Consider the following 17,900-nt stretch of genomic DNA (forward strand, 5'->3'; position numbering starts at 1 on the left):
GCAACAGGCAGAAATAGCTGTGGTAATAAATCCATGATCTCATCACTAGTAGTGTAATTTCAACACTGTTTGCCAACCTAAGTACATATAGTTGATTAGACAAGTCTGTAAATCTAAACTGACTAGAAAGCTTGTGCCACACTACAACCAGTGAAATAGTGAACTGAATTACAGCCTCTGCACCGACTTATAAAATAACACAACCAAATCTGATCAGAAGTGAGGAAACCAGTCATCTGTTAAAACCATTTATTTTGCTGCACAATCACTCCTCAGATTTTGATCATGTGAACACTGATGATAATTCTTACAAACACAATCTGCACATAATCTGTTGAATGGTGTTCACTGTAGAGCATGGCTTCAGATTACTGAGGAATGAAGTGGTCTTACTGTGGAGAAACACTCAGAACTGTCCGGATGCTGGGAAACAAATACAAAGCACAAATTAGAAGACTTGCACCTATTAGTTTTTCATTTTTGCATCTAGTTAGTAATAATTGAGAAAGTATGTACCATTTGCCGTGCTTCATCAGTTCAATGGCATCGTTGACCTGGTCCAAAGTCATTTTATGAGTGATGAACTCATCCAGCTTCACCTTCTTGTTCAGGTAAGCTTTAACCATCTCAGGGACGCCATCCTTACTTTTAAATCCTGAGCCCCAGATATAAAAAGCATATTATAACATCAATTAGTCTTTTCTCACTTCAAGCCTTCTGGCCACTGTCACAGCACAGGAGGTACTGTTCCTGGTAATTTGGTGTGTGAAACCAATTATGGAAAATGTGCAGATGTTTGAATGTGCTGAATACAACCTGGTGCTTTTCAAAGTTCTGCACTCAATGTGCTGATGTAAAGCTGAAGAAAGTTAGATGCATATGGATGCAGAAACACCTCCCCAAAACTGGAAGCTGTGCTCAGTAATGCTGCGGTGGTGGTTACATTAAATTACATTAGTTAGTGTGGATGATCACATGTGCCTCACCTCCAAACAAAGAGCCCTTCCATGTACGTCCAGCAATGAGCTGAATGGGTCGGGCTGCAAAGTCGTGGAGATCAGTCCAGCCAACCAGCACGCTGACACCCCAGCCTTTGATACAAGACTCCAAGGCACTGCGCTACATGATAAAACCAGCCAAATGTCAGCTGACTTGTAAACATAGGGTTCTTGACCATATTTACAAACTGATCCAGTCTTTATTCGAATTTGTCAGTCTGCCTCACCATGACTGCCACGTTCCCGACACATTCCAGGGAGTAGTCCACACCTCCACCAGTCATCTCAGCCAAAACTTCAGTGATGGGTTTGTTGTGATCCTTTGGGTTCACAAACTCAGTGGCTCCAAACACTTTGGCCTTCTCAAACTTGTCTGGATTGATGTCAACAGCGATAATCCTTTTGGCTCCTGCAGCCTTGCAGCCCATGACTGCAGCCAAACCCACAGCTCCCAGACCAAACACGGCACAGGTGGAGCCTGGCTCAACCTGGAGGAAAAAAAAACAGTCAGTTTGGATACTCTGGACTTGTTAAGACTTCATACAGTAACAAACATCAATCTTCGCCTGCTGTCAAACCTACATACACACCTTAGCAGTATTAACAGCTGCCCCATATCCAGTGCAGACCCCACACCCAAGGAGGCAGACTTTGTCCAGAGGAGCAGCCGGGTCGATCTTAGCCACAGCCATCTGGTTCATCACAGTGTACTCAGAGAAGGTGCTGGTCCCCATAAACTGCAGCACCTTCTTCCCCTTACAGGTGAACCTGGATTCTGCTAAAGCCATCACATCATGACTATCAGCAGCCCTGTACAGAAAACATTGGTTAAAAAATATAGTACTTTGTGGCAGAGGGTACATATAAAACAAATTCTACGATTAAGCGAAATTAAGAAAACTATTAACTCACCAGCCTTTTTCACACTGATTGGTCTTAGGATTCTTACAGAAGCGACATTCCCGACACTGGGAGATGAACAGAGGGATCACCTTGTCTCCTAAAATTCAAAAACAAGGCTGAGAATGCTGCATCTTACAGAGACCACCTGGTGAACATGACAAGACAGACAAATGAAAGCTTTAACTGACCTGGCTGAAACTCAGTAACGCCGGGGCCAACGCTCTCTACTATGCCAGCTCCCTCGTGTCCAAGCACTGCTGGGAAGCCATCTTTGTGCATACCCTCAAAAAGGTGGTACAGGTCAGTGTGGCACACTCCAGTTGCAACGATCTGCATGAGAACACAGATGATTGTTTCTTTTGGACACTTGAAGAGTTTGGCTTGTGGTTTTATCTGTGCAGTTTGCTAAGCTTTTTACCTGACATAGCAAGAATGTGAAAGAAATGGAAACGCAAGGGAATGGATAAAACTCTGTCTTTTGCTATATACCAGAAATACACCCAAAATGAGGAAGCATTTTGTTAAATAAGAACATTTCTGGGGTTAAAATTTCCCCCGGATGTTATTAGGTCTTTATCCGAGTCCAGTGGCTAACATCTCTGTCCTGATTTTTCATGGACTTTTAGAGATTAAATACAGTGGCTACACCCCATCAAACCTGGTCAGACATGGTTATTCTTTGTGGTAAAAGGTGTCCAAGTCCCACAGTTTCTTTTGTCATACTGTGTGGATAGTGTACTGCAATTCCATAATGACTAGTTAAAAAAAAAAACTGCTCACTGTCGCCTACAGCTTTTAGCCTTAGAATCATTTTGAACAGTATTAAATGGTATAGAACCAACAAGTACTACTGAAAGACAATATTTTTCATATCTGCTCCCATCAGAGATTCAGTTTTTAGATGATAGCCTCATTTGCTAGCTAATGATAGCTGATAAAAAGCTGCATTAGTATACTTTATTAGAGCTAAAGGCAAGATCTACTGTGTGACATTGTAGGTCTCATCTCTGCATCTCTGTGCCTCTTGTCAGTCAACTGGACATGAAATCTTGGAGAAGATGAGCCTGGAATTACTTTAAGATCCTAAAAAGGAGCTAAGAGTTATTTTACAAACAGTCTGCAGAGCATCTGATGGTATTCTGACTGCATTTCACATTGAAATGTGCTGACATGTCACTAAACAATGTTGAGCAACATTTTGAAAGGAACGTAATTTCACTGGGTCTGACTGACATCATACGTCCGCAAGTAAACACTGTCTTATTTGTCTGATCTACAGGGTGGGGCAACCAAGCACACCATTGGTTTTTTTTGTGACATTACCAATAAGTTTGATGTGTCACATGGCCCTCTTCCTATTGAAAAAACAAAAGTTGTATCCAAGATGGCCGACTTCTAAACGGCCACCATGGTCACCACCCATCTTGAGGAGTTTGCCCCCTCACATATACTAATGTGCCACAAACAGGACTTTAATATCACCAACCATTCCCATGTTATTACAGTGTATCCATATAAATGGCCCACCCTGTATATTTTTTTATGTCTATTTTTGTCACCTGCACTTTGTCCTTGTCAGGTTACAGCTGATTTGAATATTTGAATATTAGCTAAGAAGTGGAGATTCTGCTCTTTAGTTATCCGAGTTTTTATCTTTCAGATTTTTCACTTTTGCCTTATTACCCATTTTTTGTGTTTCACCATGAGAAACAGTTTCCTGCAACTTTTGCTTAGATTAGAACCCACTATTATGATTCCTTTCATTCACCAACACAAGTGCACTAAGAGATATCTGTGAATGTGTGTGTGTCGATTCTCACCTTGATCCGGACCTCATTGGCCTGAGGTGGGGCTACCTCAATCTCCTCAATCACCATAGGCTTGTTTGGCTCCCAGGCCACTGCTGCCTTGCACTTGATGACCTAAAGTGGCAGCGTGAAATGTCACATTTTTGGGGTGCTGCTGAACTATACCAAGATGGGTTTCTGCAGAGTTATGACAAGCACCTACTCATGTAGCATTTGTAATTTGAAGTGCATTAATGCCTGCCTGTGTGACCAGGAGATATTTTATTTTGTATTCTTATGATCACAGTTATAATTAGAAGTATCAATCATTAATCATTTACCATTGTGGAATCTGAGGACAGTATAATCTTTGTTTTATATCTATGGTAATCTGAGTAAAGATTAATGTATGCAGGTTATCATCATTGTAATCAAGTCTCAAATGGTATCCACAGCATTGTATTCACCGTCCATAACTGGAGGGTCCAGCAGGACCTTGTTCTAATTCATTTGCAGGCCTACATCAGAACATGCACATAGAGAGTTATGTAAACACGCACGTTCACCCTTATTTACACAGGGAGGTCATGTCAGGACATTCTCTAGTTGGACACACAGGCTCACAGAACTGCACAACATGACATGTCACACACTTGTTTTTCTCTAAAGTATCATCTGATGTTTGTATAAGGAGAACTTTGGACTATGGGGAGACTTATCATTTCCAGTAAGGTCTAACTGTGTGATGTCATCATGGGTTTAAATGAGGATGGGGAACGGTCCACTTTTTGGAGATCTGTGGCTGTACGCTTGTCTTCCCATGCTTCTGTCTTAGAAGCATGTAATAAAATCACTATGTTTGTCACCTACACGGACTCGGCTGTTTTTCCTTCTTACCCAAACTGAACCAGACGTAACAACTTGGTGCCGAAACTCCGGTTGGGGAGGAGGGGAGCTTGCAGCTATCGTGTGGGTGACAAACAGGGGCGAAGGCCAGCAGCCTATCTGAGTGCCGCCAGGCGACATAAAAAAGGTGAGTGCCGCCTGTTGATTTTTATCCAAAGGCGCTATATTGGAAGTTAAAACTAAATTTGATTAAATAATATTCACTCAGTATGGGCTTCTGGCGTTGGTCCATAGTGATCTTGAGTAATTAGTTTTAAAATAGGGCATAGTAGTCTGACTAAATTCATTGCTGTTTATTTTGGGGGTGAATTTTGAGTTAAGAAGTTATGTGTTTAAGTTAATACGGTTTAAGGTGTGTGGAAACAAATAAATACGGTTTAAGAGGTTTAAATGTGGGTTGACTGGGAATGCCAGCCAGTCAATCGGTAGTGTAGGGCATTTGGTTTTGATTGGGTAGCAAAAACGCGGTTTTGGGCTTCAGATAATTAAACGGGGGGGCTGAGAGCTCACCGTGAGGCTTTTAAAACAAGTAAATTTATTTAGGACTGGAGACGCGGTCTCCTAGGAATGCAGTTCGTCCAGCAGGTGGCACTGACCCCTAATCGCGGACGCGTGGTTAGGTTTTAGCCCGGAGTTGGCCTTCCGCGGGGATTCGGACTCCCGTCAAAAAAGGCTAGACAATCAATGGGTGATTGTCTTATACTGCATTTTTTGATCGACAGGGTCGCGGACCCGGCCGTGACCTTTTAACGTGGCTGCCTTGTGAGTTTTAAGTATAGCTGAAGGCGTGGGTTTGATACTAGCGCCAGAGGTGGAGCTCCTTTCCAGCTGCGGGAAACGGTTATAAATTAAGTAGAATTTAGTAATGTGACCGTTTTCAAGGCGGCGTACTTGAAACGTTAATTGACCAGCAAGGGCGCGGCCCTGGGCTATAGATGCTTATAAATCAGTCTAAAGTATAGGAACACCGCTAGAGAAACAAACGAGATAAGTGGTTCTGGCATGCGGTGTGTTTATACGGGCCCGTGTGTATATTGTATATAAATTACCCGTGTGTGTGTGTGCATTTAAAAGTGTAAATTGTATAAACTGTCTTGTGTTGTTGAATTTCTTCTGTGTGGATCCAGAGTGTGAAAAAACGATTTGATTTGAGAACTTTGTGTGATTGCTGGGAGATTTTTTAGTTGGGTCGTATTTCTTCTCTACCTGGAAAAGGCAGAGATCTGTGCTTCATTTGATGTTGTGTAAATAAAGCTTTTAAAAGTTGGTTGAGTCTCTCGTATAAGGAGGGAAAACGGTGCATGGTAGATTGTCTGGATTATTTTTCTATGTGAAAACTTTGTAGTCGTTAGGGAAGTGAATGTGAGAGTGAATTTTCGCTGGCTTTGCGTGCTTAAAACTGTTGCAGTGGACGTTTGTGAAGTTTTGTTGTGAAAGGACGATTAGAGTGTGTGTGTGTGTGTAGGTGTGTCTGTGAGAGAAAGACAAGGTAGGGGCCGAGTGCTGTGTGTGTGTGACTTTCTGCATGACAGAAGAGGAAGGAGAAGTAGGTCAGTTGATTTTCTGTGAAATAATAATAGTCAAGAAAAAGGGAAAACAATAAAGTGTGGAAGTGTGAGTGAGATATTGTCTCTGACTGGGGAAGCAGTGAGAGTAGAGGTCACCTTATTCCCCTGCTGGACACAAGAGAGAACATGATTTGGAGTGTTGTGGAGGAAAATGATTAGTAATAACATCAAGCAGTTTTTGTGTTTGCAGTCAAGAACATATGAAATTTTTACTTGTGGGGTTTAAAGTTAGTAAAGAGTTAAATCTACCCTCCTCAAGACTAGGAGTGAGTGATAAATACGGGAAATGAAGCAGGATTTATAAGGTCTTCAACTGATCCTTGGTTCAGTTCAATAATTTAGGCAGTTATGTTTATACAAATACTAAATGTATGTTTAGTGTCTTCATACAGGTGTTTTTTCTTAACCTGGAAACCTGAGTACGGCAGCAGAAGACAGGCCAAGCTTTGGCTAAAAATTCACGGCTGGACACCAGAGTTGTCCCTACCCCTCCCGGAAAAAAAAAAAAAGAGAGAATGAAGTTTTAGGCAGGTTTTTCTCGCTGAACTGCTCTGGGTGCTGTGTCCCTGAATCTCACCAGTGTTAACCTCTGGCGGAAGACATGGAGAAAAGGAAAAGATGTTCCTGGTAAATGACTGAAACAAATAAAACCACACACAACCAGAGAAAGGTATGAGAAGCGTGAGGAACAGACACATGTGCGTGTTAGAGAAATGCCTCATTTGAGAAAAAGTTAAATTAACCCATATACAGACGCACCTATACATGCAATGAAGAAACAGCTTACATACATGTGCACGTACATGCAAGGTTAAAGTAGCGACACTTAACATACACCTGTTTTTTAAATGATATAGTTTATACATTACTGACAAATAAACTCTCTGGGTTGCAAGACAACAACTTAACGTCAAAAGACAAAGGCACTGGTCTGATGATTAAGTGAGGACACGACAAATTTAGTGGTTAAAAGGGTCGAATTGGGACATGTTTTGTTGATTGTTTGAGACAAAGGACTACTGAATGGTAGAAAATTCCTTTTTAGGTTTCTAAACAGGATCTTAAGAATTTTAACACGTACCTGTGTTGTCCTGTCAACTTGGGGGGTTATGAGTTGATTATATGGTGAGAAAAAACAAAAAAAAGGGGGGAAGGGAGATCTCGTTGTTTCTCCCCTCTCGGGATAACACAGCCAACACAACATCATTTTCCTGTTCGCCTGTTTTGTTTTGTTTTTGTTTTTTCTGAAAGCCGAAGCTGACCTGGACTCCTACCCTCCCCTCTACCATCGTTGCCCTCTCCGCGACTATCTTTGACCCTTTGACCCCTGAAGGCCACAGCAGCTGGACTCACAACAACAACTTGAGGATGTCAACAGTGCTGCAAAAAAGCGATCTCATGCAGCAGAGACGGAGAGCACTAAACCTAAAGCCCGTTTCACTACACGGGGGAAATTCCCAGACTGCGTCAGCTGACAGAGCTGTGACGAGACGCGCATTAAGCCCGGAGGAAAAGGGAGGGTGAGCAAAAGAATGCTGACCTCTGAGAAGAGCCGAACAGCAGAGCTGCAGAAGGCCGTGGAGCAAAGTAAAGACAACATAAATAGACTCCGATCTGACGTGGAAGGAAAAGACTCTGAGGTTTTTGCCCTCAGTAAGAGCTTAAGGCATCAGAGCAGAAACTGAGCATGGCTCCGGAGGAGCTGGCTGCTAATTGAACCCATCACTCAGATTTGGAGTTTCACGTACAGGACTTGAAATCAGGCGGAAGCTTGCTGGAGCAGGAGGTCGCCAGACCTGATGCAAAGCTCCAACAGCAGGAGCAAGCCCGGAAGGAGCTACAGAAGCAAAAGGGTCAAGTTACAAGGAGAAGATGCAGGCAGCTGCAACAACGGATGAAAACAGACCCAAAGAGGAGGGGAGGACCCCAGGGCAGGCTTCAGGCCGCTGGTTTACCCAAACAACAGAGCAGGAAGGTGATGAATACAAACACACAAACACACACTTCTGCATCCGCCGACTTAGAATGAAGAGAAACACACACATGAACACTTATGCACTCGTTGAGTGAGTGAAAACTGATACACACCCATGCACCAAAATCAAAAATGTTGATTCAATTCACTAAGAAGTGACACACAATGCTCCAGCTGCTGCAATGAAGAATGCTTTATTAACAAAGGCTCAATGCTGCACACAACAAATCCAAATACAGAATCTGTTACAATAATAAGCCCAGAGGGCATTTGTGTGGTTTGGGGAGCAGAGTCCAGAGCGGTTTGGTTATGAAAACGATGCCCGTGCGAGATATCTGGGGCTTAAGGCCTCGACTCAATTGTTTACTGTACACCAAAAAGAAAAGAAAACAGCCTGAGCAGTGGTGCAGAGTGAAAACGATGAATTAACAGTGTGAGTCTTATTTCAGAGCGCCACATCATTGTGATGGAGACTTAATAAAAGGAGGAACACACGGACAAAGAAGAAGAGAAAGGGGGGCCAGCCCTTGAACACGATTGCCTGAGGTATTAAAGTTCTGTACTAAATTCTGGTTTCCAGTGTGAGAAAAGTCACGCAGTGCCAGTAGTAGAGCTAGGTTGAGTGATGATTCTAAATTACTGTAAGTAAATCATCGTACACCCGTTCAAGTTTCATGATAACGGGGATCTAGACCTTGTTGAACCCTAGGCAATTTGAACAGCTAAGATTTGAGTGACCAAGTAGCAGTTGAATAAAAGTCATTGAATAAGTGTTGAAATAAACTGGCAGAATTAAGAGAATTAAAACATTTCAAGAGCTCAAATTACTTAATATGGAAACGGTTCTATTTTGTTTCACGAACGCAAAACACATAGGTTTAGGAATAGGAAAAGGTTGAGGTGGTGTTGATTTGACTCTGTGTAGGTTTAGGTGGGTATTTTTATTGATGGGAGGAATATTCAGTGACAAGTCCTAAGACCCGGGCGTTGGTATTTTTGTTTTTGTTATCTTTTATTTTATTTTGTTTTATATTTTGGACAGTGCACTGATTTTTGTTTGTGAATCTTTTCTTTAAGCAGATCTGCACATCGGAAATTACAAGCGTTACACGTCGGCGAGAAAATTGTTGTAAGTGAGTTTCTCCGCATTGAAATTGGCTCTGGAGGAAACCACTTATGGGGACAATTAGAAAATGAGAGTCCCTGCCCAAAAAAGGATTCAGCGAGGTAATCCGATCTCAAGTTCTTCTTTTTCTTTTGAAATGACGTCATTTTGCTGAGGGCGGAAATCTAAATGCGGCGATGGTTTCCGCTATCAGCAAAGAAAGAAAAATGGATGAATGAATGAATGGATGAAAGACTGGAAATAAAACAAACGGACTGACTGGTAAAAGCTGACAAGACTTGACTACGACTTAAGGTTAACCTCCACCGAGACAGAACAAGAGGGTGGATGAATTTATGTGTGATTCTTTTACAGGAAATGTTTTTATAGCATCTATGGGATGTGGATGGCTGACTACGGTCAATATGCTGCTAATGTTTGCTTTGCTTTGGTGAGAAGGGTGCAGTAGAAAACAGACAAGTGACATGGAAACAAGTAATAATAACAAATAACTAATTTGGGGACAGTTTAACCTAGAGCCCACTAACTGGCCATTAGGGGCTCTCTCGCTCTCTCTCTCTCTCTCTCTCTCTCTCTCTCTCTCTCTCTCTCTTGGAGTAATATTGCCCAAGTGTGAATAAAACAAATTGTGGCAATAAAAGTGATTTAATGATTGGAGAAACCGGAACATGATACTTGTCTGTTGTGCTGAATCTTTTATTACTCTTATGATTTGCAGGTGGTTGTAAATAAGCTGTTTACTTTAACAGGTTTGCTTTTTAGCTGAATTGCAAAATACAACTAGAACAATTAATTGAGACTAATTGAAACTAACCTGAAACTGAGGAGGTTCTATATAAGGAAGAACTAAAACAGGTATAAAGTGCATTTGATCTTTAATTGCAGGTTGTTGCTCATTATTGAAGTGTGCTCATAAAGGCAAAAGCTATATAGGGGGTCTATGATTTGGTCTGTGTTTTAATAATTTAGGTATGGCAAAATTAAAGGTTTTTAGACAATTTAGGGGACCAGTGAGAAGCATAATTAGATGATCAGAAACTGAGTACTACACTCAAGTTAGAATTAAGAATGCCCAATTTTTTTGAGGTCTGTTGTTCATTTTTATACACACATTGCAAATGTGCTTATAAGGAGCTGGCACTTAGTCTGTGAAGGTCAAAAGCTTCATCCGACAACGGATCGGATTGATATATTGGAGCTATTGACTTCACGTGCAGAGGGTTAAGTGCATGCACGCTTACACACATAAGCATGGCATAGGATTGGAATAAACAAAGTCAACAACATTAGGTTAGGAGAGCCAGCGCAGGAGAGGTGTTGGCTTTCTGTCTCTTGCAGAGAAGGGAACAGACACCAGACGGGGACACGGAGATATGGGGACCCTTCACAGCAACTGGGGTCAAGTGTCATGGCCTTGGGGCTCCTTGAGAAGATGGATCCCATAACCACAGCGATAACCAGGAAGGGGTTGGCAAAAGCTAGGAACACCAGAGACCAACGAGGTTCGAGAGGCTTTTGGCAAAAAGGGGGACACGGCGGTGACAACGGACAACAAACACACAGATCTTTGTTTGAAAGAGGGGCAGAAGATTCCGAGGGCGTTTCTTCACTCCAAGAGGAGGTGGTGAAGGGGCCTGAAGAAACTCGAGAAATTTCAAACATCTTTAAATTATACTATTCAACTGGTGCAAGCAAGAGTTTGTGCAAAAGAGCCACTGTTTAACAGCAGATTGGTTTTAATAGTTCAGATAAGGCTTTTCCTGCAGAAGGGCAAACATCATATGACAAGGAACAGTCTAAAGTCCATGTCTCATTTAGCAAATGTAGTAAATGTAGACTCTGGAAATTGAATAACACAAAATAAACCATTCACTAAATCACATGTTGTTACATTACATAAATAAAGGGGCTTTTTTGGTCATTATTTTTGAATTCCCTGCACTAAATTCTTGGGCATGCGCCATACTTTTCTTTTGGCCTTCCACAGCAGCATCCTTGCCAAAATTTGCAGTTGCACAAAACTGTCTCGATGGCTTGAAAGTGCATTCCAAGTCAAAATAGGAAACGCAATATTTCACAGATGTATTTCATCACAGTTTTATTGCAGTCAAAGTAGTAACTCTAGGCTGGGCTTAGTGGAATAAACATGCATGTGTAAAAGGATATAGGTTAACAACTGCTCAACTGCCCTGAAACCCTTATCTGTAACACTTTCGGCTATTACAGTGTTCATGACACACCCACCCACACTTAGACACAGAGGTACAGCAAAATACATTTCAACCAAGTACAATATTTTAATGTGAGGTTTGCAACAAAAATTTTTGAAACAACAAAACAAAAACAAACAAACAAACAAACCCACATTAAAACATTAAAGCTGTAAATGAGGCCTCCCATGTGGAATTATGTACCTACCTTACCAGCGGTGGACATTTCTGCAACTATGACAGAGTCACAAAAAAGTTGAAAGCAACAGGAGCTGCAGGACTGGAGTCAGAGAAACTTGCTTGGACTTGCTGCTAAAATACTACAGCTGGAGAGGGAGTTATGCAACCACCAGATGGGCAGGGACTTTTCAATGATTGCAAACTGAAAACGTTTTTTCTTCTTCCCTTGCTTAAACTCATATGGAGAATAGATATGGAGGCTGCTATGTTTGCACAAACAACCCACAGTCAACACAGATGATAATAAATCATGGAAAAACTCACTTTTGTACTGCGTTTATCAAAAACTATGACAACTTACAGAGCTACCTGACGCTGTATTTCTGTTATTTTGTTTGAGTGGCCATCGTGAGTCATTTATGCTGAATGGCATAAAAATTTACATTTATTTCTTTATAATTACACAGTTTATGACACTCAACAACAATCATCACAATGACAAATCCACTGAATTGTTCTATAATTTTGAAAACTTTATATAGTATGTCAAGGAGGTGAAAGATTTCGGTGGCACTCAGGCTTCACATTCACAGTTTGGAAATTTGACAGATGATTTCTTAGTCAACTGTACAATCACAGGTGCGTAACAGTAAGTTGGCACATTAGAAATGTTATCTTTTGGATTTGTGTACAATGTAACTGGACTTTAGTAACAGTTCTAGATATTGCATCAGCCCTTTAGTCTTATATAGATAAAGGTCAATATACAAGTCTTTGAGAGAACTCCCATCATAAACTTTATAATTATCAATTACCCTTCTCAAGACCTTGAAATAAAACTTGCTACAAACTCTCAAGCTCATTCCAGTCCAGGCTGTCAGTTATCTGTACCCCCAGAAAATCCCTGGTGACTACCTCAACAGCACTGTTGTCATTGATGAGAGTTTTGTCCTGAATTCGATGATCATCTCCTTGGTCTTCTTGACGTTTCGGAACAGATTGTTAGCACTGCACAGATCCACGGCTTCACCTTATCTCTATAGGACAGGTCGCTGTTGTCCCTAATGAGACCCACCACTGTTGTGTCATGTGCATACTTGATGATGTGACTAGAAGCAGATGCAGCACTGGAGTCATGTGTCACAGCGTGAACAGCAGTGGGCTCAGGACACAGACCTGAGTGGAGCCGGTGGAGCCGATGGAGATGGAGATGCTGTTTCCCATTCGCTGACTGAGGTCTGTTGGTGAGGAAGTCCAGCAGCCAGTTAACCATGGGAGTGCTGACTGTTTTCTACTCCAGATGTACCAAGCTCAGGTGGAGAACAGAGGAAATGGCGTCCTCTGGAGAGCGGTTTGGCTGGTAAGCAAACTGGAATCGGTCAAATATGGGAGGCATTAAAGATATGTAGTCCTTTACCAACTTCTCGAAGTTCTTCATCATTATGGGAGTTCGTGCAGCAGGGTTGTAGTCATTAAAACACGTGATGGGCACAGGGATGATGGTGGCAGACTTGAAACATGATGGAACCACAGTCTGCTCCAAGGAGTTGTTAAAGATATCTCTAAGGACGTTTGCTAGCTGGTCACCGCACTCCCCGAGTACTGTTGGGGTTTTTATTATGAGAGACAAGACAAATATGCTCCAATTATAAGTTTTCACAGATAATTAATAAAACATTTAAAATTTTAAATTAGTTTTACATGGCGTTGTAGGCCTCTCTCAGGCTCAAAGGCTGCCGCACCCAGGCAGTATACACTTTTTACTGCTGGTCACAGAAACTGAATGTTGACATGGTTGGTCGAAAGAGCTGAGAGTGGCCTTAGGTCTGATACCAGCTCACGGCCAATCACCAGCTCTGCAGCTTTCTGGACCTCTCCTTATTTGGGGACGCCCTTTTGCAGGCAACACTCCCGTTACGATGAAACCACGTTTTGTTCTCCGGTCAGCCCCGTAGAGTTAAAGAAGGGGTGTAAAGTGCATACCATAACAGCAGATTTATGATCAAGGCCACATTCCTGTGAGGGGGTTGTGAGGAAGTGTTGTCTCTGTTAGTATCAGAGTAAAAGTCTACTTCCAAAACTCCTACATTACACTGTGTGCAACAAAGGACAAAACACAAATATGTGATACTAATTGTTAGGTATTTTAGTACCATGGTAGCATTTACTGGATATTGTTTTATAGTGACATTATGCAGGAAAACTCTGTCATTCAATAAGGCCCCTTTGTTTTAGTTATTTTTCTCTTTGACCCAAGAATTGATGTGTGAGAATCACAGGCTGGTACAAGGTTGAAATACCACAGAGATCACTCCCTCAGCTACATTAGTTTCTTAATCTTTTAGACGCCTGTTGAAGGCCAAATGGTTTGTTTCAGATTTCACTAATGAAAGAACTCTTTGTTTTGTGCCTTGAAAATATGTCGCTGAGATAATCACAATTGTAGCTGAACTAATAAACTACACAAAGGATGCTTCTTCACCCAAGGGCAGGAAGACGCTCCCTTATCTTGGTCTGTACTGGTTTAAACTGATAATCTGCTGTCTCATGAATTTTACCCTCTATATAAACTGTTGTACTTGTGAATAAAGTTGAGTCAATTTGGGAAGACAATCTAAAGCAGTCTCTGTTTTCTTGTTCTCCCAAGCTGCTCCCGAGCTCGTACTAACACGCTGAATGGCATGCTTGAATATTGCTTGAGAATATATTTGACTGTGTTACAGACTAAGGGACATTCTCTGCTGATAGGTGAAGGTACATTCTCTGCTGATAGACGTCCACGCCTCGAAGGAAGTCGATCCACGGATTAGGCCTTGGAAACCGTTTCCTTCACTAATTATGAGATATTAGCCTTAAAGATCAAAATAAATTCCAACAGTACCCATCCTGGAATGTTTTCCGTACATTCACTTTTCCCAGTGTTTTCCCAGACATCATCCGCATTGAGATTCAGCGCTTTCTCATCCGCGTGAAGACTGGCTTTTATTGCAGAGGTGTTGTCTGTTGCAAATCTACAGAAAGATTCGTTGAGGTCGTTGAGGAGGTGTGGGTTGTTGTCATACAGTGTAGGAGTAGCCTTATAAGCTATTATTGCTTGAATCTCCTGCCACATGCACCTGGTGTTATAGGGTCACAGAAGAAACTGAACCTTCCAGCATAAATGCACAGTTCAGGCTGGCTCTAGCTGTCTTGAACACAGCCTCATCACTAGACTTAAAAGCAGCATTCCATACTTTTAGCTTTTTGCGTGCCTCCGGTGTCATCCAAAAAAACCCAAACAAACCCTAAATTGGACATTATATCTAGAAAAGTTCAGGACTGTTGTTCCCTGTTAAAATGTCCCCCAACTATTTAAGAGTATTCCAACGGTTGTGAAACAATCACCTCACAAACAGCTGGCAACTTAAAAAGATACAGTTATGATCAAGTTTAACTGCAAGCAAAATGCATTTCACACCAACAGCATACTGTGGGGTTGGCACAAAGTTTTCCAAATAGTTTCTTTTTGCACCTGAACAGGACCTTTTGTAAATATGGGCTCTAACTGTTCACCTGGGGGAATGAAGAAACAAATCTGGTCATTAGGAATCAAACAACAAACACATTACTCTGAGCTAACGTCATTTCGTTATTTCTAATGTGTGACTTGTGATGACCTTCCCACTATCAAGAAAGTCCTGACCTGCTTTTATTGGTGATTGGCCGGCATGAGAGCATAGTCAGCTAATGCAGCTCACATGGGTCTTCCAGGCTATAAAAGCTGGTCTAGATGTACTATCCAGTCTCTACTCTACCCTACCTGGAAGCACCCAAATTGCCACTTGGTTATATTATGATAGGTTTTTATGTGAACTATGGGAAATTGCCCTTTGTCACCCACTTTGAGTGAGGTTGTGACAAATGGGAGATGTTCAGTCCATTGGTAAGGTTAAAGTTTGGGTCAGTGCTAACTTGTTTGCTAACATAGCTTAAAGCTGTTCTGCTTTTTGAGTACAGCCCGATACAATATCTTAATAAGTTCCGCATAAGATAAGATTTGGATTGGTTACATTAAGGTTGAGCTGTTCTGTGGTTTATGCTGGAGGAGAACAACAATAGTCACCATTTTGCCTGGCCATTAAACACCTGTATTTTGGGATGAGTTTAGCTTCATGAGCCATGCATCCCCTTTAATAGGCTTAAGTGGCTGACCTCAACAGAGGAGCATGCTTTCTCTTTAGTCTGGCAGAAAATGTGGTTGAAGTCATTTTCTTGTGGTTTGTGGCCTTATGAAACACATGGCTTGAGTTTTCACAATTGGTTGTGGCATAACTGTGCCACAAGTGTAACTGGTATGACTTGAATAATGTTATGTTTTAAATTTAGTAGTTTGGTCTGGCAGCTTTGGTGTAGACAACATTGACTGAGCTTTGAATTGGCGTGAATTTGGTTGGTTCCCTCTTTGGTGGCAGCTTGGATGTTTTGGTTGTTTTGCTACTATGGCTGATTCTCATGCTTTAATTTGATTTTTGATTTCTGACTACTAAAGATTTTGCGAAGCAGTGTGGTGTGTTTGTTGCTGCAGGCCATGTGATGAGGTCGGGTGTACATTTAAGTAACAACACTTTGATTTTTACTTGATGTTGTAAGGTCAAATGATTTCCCATTTGCAAGAATGGATTTGCTATTTGGCGCAGATAATACTTGCACGCGCTGCTTTCTTAGTTGCAGCCTACTGTTATTGATTTGCTGCCAAAGGAAGATCAGCACTTGATGCAGCTTACCTCTTACTTCTAGGCAGTAAAGGCTGCCCCAGATTAACTGCTCCATCTCTGTTTCACTTCACTGGCCACCAACTCATCAGTGATGTTTGTCTCCTGATGGGGTAGTTTAATAAACTCTCTTTTAAGTAAACTTGTCTCCCTTCCTTAAGACTAGCATCTTGACAGCCAACCTTACACTGAGACGATTTCTGATAAGGCTTCAGTCAATAACAGATTGATCAACTGAAAGATCAGATGCATCAGCTCCTGTATGCAGTCTTTGCTTTCAGACTTCCAGATACACTCCATTGACTGGAGGTAATTTTTAACCCTGCCACTACCAACTTCTTCAAATTTGCACTGCAAATCATGCTGAAATACACCAGGATTTGGACTAAAACACATTGGTAATCACTTTGTTACGGCAAAGAATACTATTGTTATGCAGTCAAACAGTTGTCTTTGGCATTGTTTTTGCTGATCTGACAAAAAGAAAAACTGGAATGGATCAAGTGGCTTAAACAAAATGCTCTTCTGAAAATGGTCAAGCACTAGGACTGAAAATGAGTGAAAAAGCCACCAGTGTCCAAAAGAACAACTTAAAAAGTTTTTCAGGAAACCTGCAGAACTATTGACAAAAACATTTAAAAAAAATAAAAAAAATAGAAAGTCTGCCCTCCAAATTAACACACAATCATGACACACTACATTGGGGTATTAAAAAAAAAAATGAAGAAAATTCCAAATATTTTAAACTCTTTTATTCATCTACTCGTGTAACTGACAAGGGTGAAACATTACGTTTTAAATTTTTTACCGATATGTTGAAATAGTGCATTTTCTATGATGAAATGCAGAGAAATTAGTTAACATGGATATCACACAGTGCTAATTATACAGTCGAGTACTGCTGAAGACTAAGTAGTTGAAGAGAACAATTAAGATGTTCAAAGATGAACAACTGAAGTTATGAGAGTAGAACCAGAATTCTTAGAAAGAAAATCTGCTTCAAAGGAACTACTTTATATCAGAGAACAACGATCTCTGATGTGTGGTAACTTACACTCACACATCCGTCCCAACAGCTAATTTTTAATGAAACAATATATAAACTTTGTAGCGAGCCATCATCCATAACAGCATTTCATGCCGTTTTACCAAAACAAAGAATAAAAACAACGAGGTTATTTTGCTTTTATGGTTGAAACCAGATGCAGTCTTTGCAGAGGACTACTGAGAAGTACCAATGAACTGAAGGGAAACTGATCTAATTAATGTTCAGAAACTCCTTAGTAAAATGTCAGGACATAAAATCTTTACATAACGTAAACATATGTTTAAATATTTGCTGTGAGTATAACGGTACAGCTTCTCTCGGTTCATAATTAAAAATACATAGATACATTCTGTATTTGTATGAACAACATTGCAACCAAACTTTCAGCTCACGAACGACCATCTGTGATCGATTCTCTGCAGAAAGGAAGCCAAAAGGATAACATAAG

General features: G+C 41.1%; 2 protein-coding genes across 2 annotated transcripts in view; one reads left to right on the forward strand and one right to left on the reverse strand.

Annotated features, from left to right (window-relative positions):
* The window catches only part of LOC146611922 (semaphorin-4E-like), a 66,185-nt gene that overhangs the window by 16,701 nt on the left and 31,584 nt on the right, over positions 1-17,900 (forward strand). The gene's annotated exons all lie outside the window — the stretch shown is intronic.
* LOC146611925 (alcohol dehydrogenase 1) lies at positions 219-11,786 on the reverse strand. The gene is made up of 9 exons (XM_085343417.1): positions 11,682-11,786; positions 3,722-3,823; positions 2,090-2,231; positions 1,911-1,998; positions 1,589-1,808; positions 1,226-1,486; positions 987-1,119; positions 517-655; positions 219-423 (listed from the first exon to the last, which is right to left on the reverse strand). The coding sequence occupies exons 1-9, from the start codon at positions 11,697-11,699 to the stop codon at positions 390-392; spliced, it is 1,137 nt and encodes a 378-aa protein (XP_085199543.1). The 5' UTR covers positions 11,700-11,786; the 3' UTR covers positions 219-389.

The sequence above is a fragment of the Diplotaxodon limnothrissa genome, linkage group LG19, assembly GCF_057381915.1.
Source record: "Diplotaxodon limnothrissa isolate DT_005_m linkage group LG19, D_limnothrissa_male_GT1.1, whole genome shotgun sequence".
NCBI classification, from domain to species: domain Eukaryota; kingdom Metazoa; phylum Chordata; class Actinopteri; order Cichliformes; family Cichlidae; genus Diplotaxodon; species Diplotaxodon limnothrissa.